At 37.6% G+C, this 9,725-nt stretch overlaps 1 protein-coding gene across 1 annotated transcript; it reads right to left on the reverse strand.

Moving 5' to 3' along the window:
• Positions 1–9,502, reverse strand: ATP4B (ATPase H+/K+ transporting subunit beta; the record flags this gene model as incomplete). Its single annotated transcript, XM_084623025.1, has 7 exons — positions 1–162; positions 342–431; positions 3,273–3,329; positions 4,317–4,516; positions 5,357–5,470; positions 6,662–6,790; positions 9,391–9,502. The coding sequence occupies 7 exons, from the start codon at positions 9,500–9,502 to the stop codon at positions 1–3; spliced, it is 864 nt and encodes a 287-aa protein (XP_084479151.1).
• Between the last annotated feature and the right edge of the window lie 223 nt (positions 9,503–9,725).

Here is a 9,725-nt window from a genome sequence, read left to right on the forward strand (position 1 = left end):
CTAATCTTGTATTCTCATTTTGAACTCCACTTTTCCTTCATACGGATCATGAGGGTTATCTGAGGTAATTCCAGTTCCAATGACTCTGCACACAACGGTAACTTCTGCATTCCTTGTAATGTTGAGAAATTTCACTGCTACCAAAGGATTACTGTAGGTGGGCTGGGATGAAAGAAAGATCTTTTAACCTTCTTTTGAAAACTTGAACTATCAGTTTAGAAATACAACCTATGAATTAAATTTTGGTCAAATTCACATAATTTCACAGAGATGTTTCAAACTGCTGATCTGATAAAAACATAGGGGAACAAAACCACAAATTTGAGTTCAGAAACACATACCTGTGCTTTCTTTCCATAATAAGGGAAATAGTGAAGGTTAAAGGTGCCGTTGACTGGGTAATATTGTAGTTCAAGTGGGCTGAAATCATCATGCTATTTTTGAAGGTAAGAAATCAGATCTGTTAGCACTCAAACTATAAACCAGCACTCAGTTTTCAACAAGATGAAATTCATTAAAGACAAGTGCAAAGCACTACACTTTAAGAAAGAAAAATCAAATGCACAAATACAAATGGGAAATAACTGACTAAACAATAGTATGGCTGAAAAGGATCTGGGAGCTATAGTGTACCATAAACTGAATATGAGCCAACAATGTGGCAAAGTTGCAAAATAGGCTAGTATCACTCTGGAATGTATTAAAAGAATGGTCTATTCAGCACTAGTGAGGCATCAGCTGGAGTACTGTGTCCAGTTCTGGGCCCCACACATGGGCAAATTGGAAAGAGTACAGAGAAGAGCAACAAACATGATTTCAAGTTGCAGTGGGGGAGGTTTAGATTGGATATTAGGAAAAACTTTTTCACTAAGAGGGTGGTGAAACACTGGAATGCGTTACCTAGGGAGGTGGTAGAATCTCCTTCCTTAGAGGTTTTTAAGGTCAGGCTTGACAAAGCCCTGGCTGGGATGATTTAACTGGGAATTGGTCCTGCTTCGAGCAGGGGGTTGGACTAGATGACCTTCTGGGGTCCCTTCCAACCCTGATATTCTATGATTCTATGATAAAAGATTTAGTAAACCTGACCTGAGGTTAGAAAAACTAGGCACGTTTAGTTGTGAGCAAGGAAGGCTGTGGGGGGGACCGGATAACAGTCTTCAATATGTCAAGGGCTGTTATAAAGAAAACAGTGAGCAATTGTTCTCCATATCCACTGAAGGTAGGACAAGAAGTAATGGGCTTAATCTGCAGCAAGGAAGAGTTAGGTTAGATATCGGAAAAAACTTTCTAACTGTAAGGATAGTTAAGTACTGGGATAGGCTTCAAGGGAGGTTGTAGAATCCCCACCATTGGAGGTTTTTAAGAACATTAGATAAACATCTGTCGGGGATGGTCTAGATAACTTGGTCCTGCCTCAGCCCTGGGGGCTAGACTAGATGACCTCTCAAGGTCCCGTTTAGCCCTATGTTTCGGTGACTGTAGGACTCTAAGCATTTTATAGCTATTAAAACCTAAATAATATGCACAGACCACAGTTGAGCAAGCCATACTTTATCAGCGCAGCACTTGACAACATGCCTAACCTTCAAAGCGTAACAAGAGTTAACCAATTCAAGGGTATCTGCCTGAGTTTTCAGAGAGCCTGAAACAATTGCTCCAAGTTGTGAACTCCCCTGTTCATTTCAGATACCACTGATGATACTTTAAAGAAATGGTTCTCAAAGCCGGTCCGCCACTTTTTCAGGGAAAGTACGTGGTGGGCCAGGCCGGTTTGTTTACCTGCTGCATCTGCAGGTTCCGCCGATCGTGGCTCCCGCTGGTCGCGGTTTGCCGCTCCAGCCCAATGGGGGCTGTGGGAAGGGTGGCCAGCACGTCCGTTGGGCTGTGCCACTTTTCGCAGCCCCCATTGGCCTGGAGCGGCGAACCGCAGCCAGTGGAAGCCGCAATCTGCCGAATCTGCAGATGCGGCAGGTAAATAAACCGGTCAGCCTGCCAGGGGCTTTCCCTGAAAAAGCGGTGGACCAGCTTTGAGAACCACTGCTTTAAAGGTCAACTATTTCAGATACTCATGCTACTTAGTTTAATTAGTTTGCTGGTTTTCAAAGTATGGAAGAAAGCGGGGAAATATCATATTATAAACATCTTTGATATCCAATATCGAAAATAAGTAATTTCTTAATCTAAAGAATAAAAAGAATTACAAGCAAATTTTTAAAACCCAATTTAATTTCATTTATTTAAAATTCTAAAATATGGGAAGACCTTAAACAACACATAATAGAGTTAAGTGGGATATGTGATTCGTTTCATTTTCCTGAAGGGAGCCTCGGCTTTCAAAAGTCTGGGAAATGCTGCTATGTGGTATCTGAGAGAGACATGCCCTATAGATTGGAAAGATTCTTTCAGCATGTTGCATATTCTGTATTACAAAATACATAGTTCCCTCCCTTTATGTGAAGCAATTAACTGCTCTGATAGCTGAATGCCAATTTTGTAAATAACTTTTTTTCTATTCTGGACACATTTTATTTTTATACATTCTTCCTTAAAGCCTGATCCAAGCTCATTGTCATCAATGGGTTGTGTACCAAGTCCTGTATCACTGAAGGTTAGAAAATTTGCAGTAATATTACTATTTTTATATAGTTACACTGGTGCAAACCTAGAGTAGAGGCACACTGCATAAGTGTTAACCAGAGCTGGAGCTGGTGTGACTTGCCCAAGTAATTTACTATGTGATTTGCACCAGTTAAAAAAACAAACAAACAAGCAAACAAATGAAGCCGGTATAGCTATGACATGAGAAAAGGGTTCCCCCCCCCCTCTAAATTATAACTAAACAAACCTTTTTCTTAGCTTGAAGTCCAGTATACTAACTTTTTGCCAATAGTAATTTTATAGATGAATAATAAATCCTGGAGGTAAGGTGGTACTAGTGGAGAACTGATAACATTCAAACTTAGTGTGACAAGTGTGTTTGGTTAGTATAATGTCTGATTTGGTTAGCAATATCTGAACAATGTTTTGAAATGAGTTAGAATAAAGAAATTAACTTTCTATTTTCTTACAGTTTCCTGGATCTGAAAGGTATGTGCAGGTAAGACTAAGTCTACTAAAGGAACAATTGGATATTACAGTGAATTTGTAAATTGAAAAGTGTTTCGTTAGGGAAATGATGATTTTCAAAGGTGCAAGAGTATCCATAAATTCTGTTGAAATCCATGATAGCTGTAGTGCTTGGAACCTTTGAAATGTGAGCACTCCGTACTTACTTGAGCTGTACAGCTCACTCTTGGTGCAGTACCATTGCCAGGGAGAAAATTGATAATCTGAAACATAATACATGTTCACATTAGTCACCTCAGAATTATTTATAATGTAAAAACATTGGCAAAAATGATGTATTTAGATTTGCATATTGCTTTGGCTGCCTTTGTCTGGATCTTGGTAAGAATTGTGAAGCTTCGATCATTTTTCTTGTGTGCAATAATAAAAAACACCTTATCATGAAGTATCCTATTTGCAATGTGGACCACCATCGTTTCTTGGCTTTTTTGTCCTTAGTGAGGCTACCTAATATAATTGCATGCGCTCATTTGGAGACTAGTGTTCAACAAGAAGAAATTTCTTAATGCATTAGTAAAATTAAAAAGAAAAGGAGTACTTGTGGCACCTTAGAAACTAACCAAGGTGCCACAAGTATTCCTTTTCTTTTTGTGAATACAGACTAACACGGCTGCTACTCTGAAACCATAAAATTAAAGTTTTTAAAAGTTTTGCTGCCCTCCATGACCTGATACATCAGCATTGGCTTGGGTTGAGTAAACAGGCACATCCTTCTCAGGTGCAAACTGGCAGGATCCCCATCACCAGTAGCAAAGACCGAAGGAAGTAAGCACCACTGGGGAGTGAGAGGCAGGATCTCCCCTTCCTCTCTGCTGAAGCTTGAGCTGGTAAACCCTCTAAACAAGGCCTTACTGGAGAAAGTGGCAGCTTTCTCTGTTCTTCACCTGCAAAAACCAAGTACACAAGCTTTCTCCCACAGCTAGATCTTGCAGACATTAGTTTCCCCACTGTTGCTCAGATTTAATTTATTTGGTACTTGTGATGTCATAATTTTACTAATTCTCCAGTAATCCATAGGATCATCCAGGAAAAAGATAATACCTGAATTTCTAATGCAAAACTGAGTTAGATTCATCAGCAATGGGTGATATAGAAACCACTAGCATGGAAAATTATTCTGATTATTCTTCTATCAAACATTAGTTAACACATCAGTCTTTCTTTTTCAGTACTCTAGGATTGGTACTTACTCTGTTCATTTTTATAATTAAACATGGTTTTCCTTCAGGAAATCCAAAAGTGGAATTTTCCAGGCCAGAGCAGTTTTCAAGCATATCTGATGTGAACTTGCAGGAGTATTTTGTTTTGTTTGGTCCAAGGAATGATTTTTGAAAGAAGTATTTCTCACTTGTGCAGTTGATGTTGGCATGTTGTGCAGTTGTATTATATGCTATATCAGTGTAAAACAAACAAATAATTAATTACCCCATATGCTGGTTTGTGGCACTGAACTATTTCCCTCACAGATTGTAATTTTTAATACCATGATCCAGGGTTTTTTTGTGGGAGAACTAGTTGTATTTCTAGAGAATGGAATCAAATAGTATTAAAAAGGGAAAATAGTTTGTCTGTGAATTATAGAAAGTACAATGTTAAAATGGAGTGAAGGTTGACAGTACATATCAATAATCTAGGATAAATTCCATAATGAGGATGTTAAAATTTATCCTCAAAACAATCATTAGAAATTTAGGAAGTTCAAAGTTAGGGTTTAACTTAAAATAAATTCCAACATATATTAAGGTATTAGGGCACCGAAACAACTTTAAATATGCCCTGTAGTGAAACCAGGCAATAACCACATGACTACAATTAAGGCATATGTGTGAGTGGTCACATATGAGATTAAACTTTTTTCTTTCTTTTTTTCCCACCTCGTAGTGTCACAATATGAAGATCATTCGGGGAGGTGGAGTGAGGGAGGGGCAGCGAATAGGTCTATCATGGTGCTGCATTTCTTGAATCACCTATTTTACATTAATTTGACTCTTAATTTCATTAACAGGTTTACTTGTAAATTTTCAGAAAATTTATTCTATACTGAAAAAATGTACTATTTTATACTCACAGTGCTGTAGTTATGGGAAGATACGCTGTGTTTTCCTTACAAAGCTAGAGACTGAATCTCTATTTTAAGTGCAAAACTCAACTCTTCCTTTACTAGGGAGCAGTGATCTGTGCTTCTATAATGTTATGTTTATATTTAAATAAATCTTATTTCTTTTCATACCCGAAAGAAATTTGTGAAGAGTTGTTACATATTTCTCCCAGGAGTTTTTGTCAGAGATGTTGTAATAAATTTCTAATCCTCCTTCACCATAGACATCCGGTCGTAACGTCACCCCTGTATTTAAAAAAGGAAAAATGAAGAAAAGAGAAGTGTTTCAGGTATTGATCAGGTATTGATTTAGACTAACTACAGATGTGACACTGAAATGAAAGCTGTCAGTAGAACTCCACTGAGCCCACAGTCACTGTTGGAAGTGATTTTAATCATCCTGCACAGGAGTGATAGCAATCTTCGGAGGATGTATTCAAAAATCTATGCTACTTGCGAAATGCTTTCTTTTCAAGTATGTCTCCCTTATTTTCAGAATGCCCTAAAATGCAAGTGCCTCTGATGTCATATTGCATTTATTCTGTATTTCCCCCCAGCACTTGTTAAAAATAGTGGGTATAACTATCATATCAAATCTAAAAGCCAAAGTATGTTTCTCTGTGAAATGACTTTCCAACATGCCAATTTAATGTTTGACAGTAATTATTTTGCCAGTAAACTTATTAAATGTTGAGAGAGGGTATTTGACCACAGATAAGTAGTAGTATTTGTAGGGTTACACATCTAAGTGTTGTTTTCCCATCCCCAGTTTAAAAATCCTAATTAGGAGCAGCTGTATAGTTACATAAATTCTCTAGTGATTGGCTTAACAGATTTTTTTTTTTTGCTGCTCCCTCTCCCATCTATTCACATTTTCAAGTCCTAATCTTTATTGCTAACTCCATGTTTCTTTGTCCACCTTATTTTTACTTTTTACTTTATGCCTTACTTTTTTTTGTCATTTTTCTTTTCATCTTTTGTTCTCTCCCTTTCTATATCACTTCACTTCCATGGTTCTGTTTCTATAAATCTCACATTACTTCTGTTTTTTTCTGAGTGTGCAGTGTCTGAAGAGACTTGAAGGTGCCGCTGTCAAGGACTGGAGAGCTTAGTCCTGTCTTATTTAGGAAATAAGGGCCCATTTACAACGCTTCTGTGGGAAAACCCATAGAAAGGGAGGAAATTTCCCTGAAGTTCCTCTTGCAATTTCCCCTGATTTATTCACTGAGAGGGCAGGTTTAAATAGGTGACAGGGCCTGCTCACAAACCCATTAGAACCTCTGAGAGCCAGAGGATGTCAGGACCCTGATCCTGTGCCCCTGCTTTTTGTCCTCAGCACCCTGACCATTCCTCTACACAGGAACTGGTGTTGTGAGAAATGAGTGATTTAGATACATCAACCATATGGTATGAAATGGACAGAATTTATGACTATACCTGGTGATTTTAATCGATCTTGATAGTCCGGTGTATATGGATTGATTGTCCTCATTAAGGAATATATGGCGAGTGAAAACAGCCCAGTCATCACTATGTAGAAAGCAACGTAGTACAGACTGATCCACACTGTAGGGAAAATGTATGATTAACAATATCAGGTTAAAGTGAATATTGTGAGTAAGTCCCTCCCTGCTGTGTTTTTGTTTTTAGTAGATGCTGTCATGACTAAAAAGCTTGAAAGGAGTAGGAAAGTGGAGAGGCAAAGTAATCCAATGGACGGAATCTTTGTTTGAACTTGACTTCAGTGGGAGTTGAAGGTACTCTGCATCTTCTAGAATTGTGCCTTAAATTTGGTGTTTTGAGTCTTATCTATTAATTTAAAAAAACTTTTTTTCTGGAGAATGTTGTAAATTTGTTCCATTTTATAAGGAACATAGTGAAGGTGTGGAGTAACATACCACTGGATATTATTTATTGACTGATAGTTTCTTTCTGCTCATACATAAATTTGGATAGCTTGAAAGAAGGGGCTAAAGGCTACCCATTACACAAAAGTTCATTACTTTTTTTACGTAAGTGGTGATCAGCACAGATTATAAATTGAAAAATCAGTGCAGCTTCTTGGCATGACTATTTTTGCATGTTCACTCTTCTTATCTGCTCGTTCCATATGAAGGATATAAAACAGTCCTGATGAATTTCACTGACAACACCAGTCTGCTAAAAATATGACTTGGACACAAATCCCATTTACACTTATTTCACACTTTATCATCGGAACTTCTCCGGTAAATCCCTTCTCACTGCCACCTGATTTACAATGGTGTGAGATTAGAACCAGGCTCTGTTTCTTCATACATGTCTGTAAAATACCTAGCACACTGTTAGTTCTATATAAATAATTAATAAAACAATCCACATGGACTAAGTGGGGGAAAAAAAACTCACTAATTTTTATCATATAACCCCTGCACCCACCAACATTAGGAAAGGTTAATTTTAAGTAGATTTTCTTTTACGTTTTAAAAATTGCTGTTAAGATCCATTATATCAAATTTCAGCTCAGAAAAACATCTTACAGGCAAATCTGTTATCTCAGGAAAGGAGTGGGGAAGGGAGAGAGTAACCTGCAACTGCCATTAGTATCTGTAGGACAAGAAACCTTTTTAAAATCAATCAGAGGACAGCTTCTTTGAATGTAGACCATGAAACATATTGTTGTTGCAAAGGCAGGGTTGGTTATGGATGGATTGATGGGTTGAGCTGAAACGTGCATCAGTGTGCTGGGATAAAACAGCAGATTTACTAAACAGAAATTAAATCAGAAAAATCATTTTGGAAAGGCAAATTATATTTCCAGTTATTTGGATCTCAATTTTATCCCCACTTGCTTCCCAGATGGGCCTGAAGAGAAAAAAACAGATCCTGTTTCATAGAATCATAGAATATCAGGGTTAGAAGGGACCTCAGGAGGTCATCTAGTCCAATCCCCTGCTCAAAGCAGGACCAATCCCCAACTAAATCATCCCAGCCAGGGCTTTGTCAAGCCTGACTTTAAAGACTTCTAAGGAAGGAGATTCCACCACCTCCCTAGGTAACGCATTCCAGTGTTTCACCACCCTCCTAGTGAAAAAGTTTTTCCTAATATCCAACCTAAACCTCCCCCACTGCAACTTGAGACCATTACTCTTTGTTCTGTCATCTGCTACCACTGAGAACAGTCTAGATCCTGTGTTATCCTGATATTTTTATAGGTATTAGTTCCAGTTCCTGTAGTCCTGAGCATCCAAAACAACCAATTAAAGTCAAAAGGAGTTTTGGGTACACAAAAACTGCAAGGTCAGGCCCCCTCTAGTTAATCCTGGTATCAGAATCATGTCATAACTATAACACGTAGATATTAATAATTATCTTAATTTGCATCCTGGACAATAATTTGAACCAGAATGGTTTAAAACGATTCTCATACTTGAGGAAAATACTTGGATCAGTTTTTCTTTATTAAAATGGCCTATCTGGTTATATAGCCAATTGTTAATATTTATCCTAAGTGTGATTGCCTTGGATATGGTGTCTCTAAACTGGTCAGAAATGTTAGAAGTCCTGGCTAAAGACAGCTCAGCTGTATGCAGTCTGGCTTTGGTAGAAATTCTGAAAAACACTGACTTGCCATAGTTTATTTTAATAATTATTTATCAGTTTCACAAATCATGGAATCATGTGCATTAGATATGGAAGTCAAAGGGGATTTTGCCATTGACTTCAGTGGATGCAGCATTAAAAACCTTAGTTCTTTTAATCTTTCCATATAAATCAACCCTGCCAGCACCTTAATCATTTTGGTTGCTCTTCTCTGTGCTTACTCCATTTTTCCAAGTGATTTGTTCATTGTGTTGTTTTAAATCATTCTTAAAGCTACACATTTCATCCTAATGGTTTTTCACGAATTTTAGTTATGGCAAAAAAATCCTTGAATATGTGAAACAAGAGATTCCAAATCTCCTCATTCAATAACTTCACAATCAGAAACATTTCAGGAAATGAACTCATGCTTTAACAAAATCTGTCATCAACCCCTGGGATGACTCACAAGCATGCCATGAAAACAACATTCATCATCTCATCCTATCAAATTAATGAGGAAAAAACAAAAAATCATGCAGCTTTCTAACTGTACTAGAAAGAAAAAAATATTCTTGTTTTTGTAGACTTATGTGACCACATACCCCAATTAATCAAGGTCCTTCCCATTAACTGCCCTGTATCTGGATTCCAGACGAAACGGTTGAAATTTTCCATCCGTTGGCTGCAGGTCTTCTTTTCATTTAAAGCTGCCATTTTCTCCAAATAAAATAAAATAAAATAAAATCCCAAACACACAGACAACCCCCCAAAACCCAAAGAACACGAGAAACCAAGAAATTCAACTGATGCCCAAACAGCTGGTCAAGAAGAATACTCTGCTTTTTATACTTTTCTTCCCTGAAGGTCAAACAGATTACACCCGATATCATTGAAACTACCTAATGGCAAAATGTTGTCCTGTATAAACATTGCTGAT

This window comes from Lepidochelys olivacea (assembly GCF_965140295.1).
Source record: "Lepidochelys olivacea isolate rLepOli2 genome assembly, chromosome: 1".
NCBI classification, from domain to species: domain Eukaryota; kingdom Metazoa; phylum Chordata; order Testudines; family Cheloniidae; genus Lepidochelys; species Lepidochelys olivacea.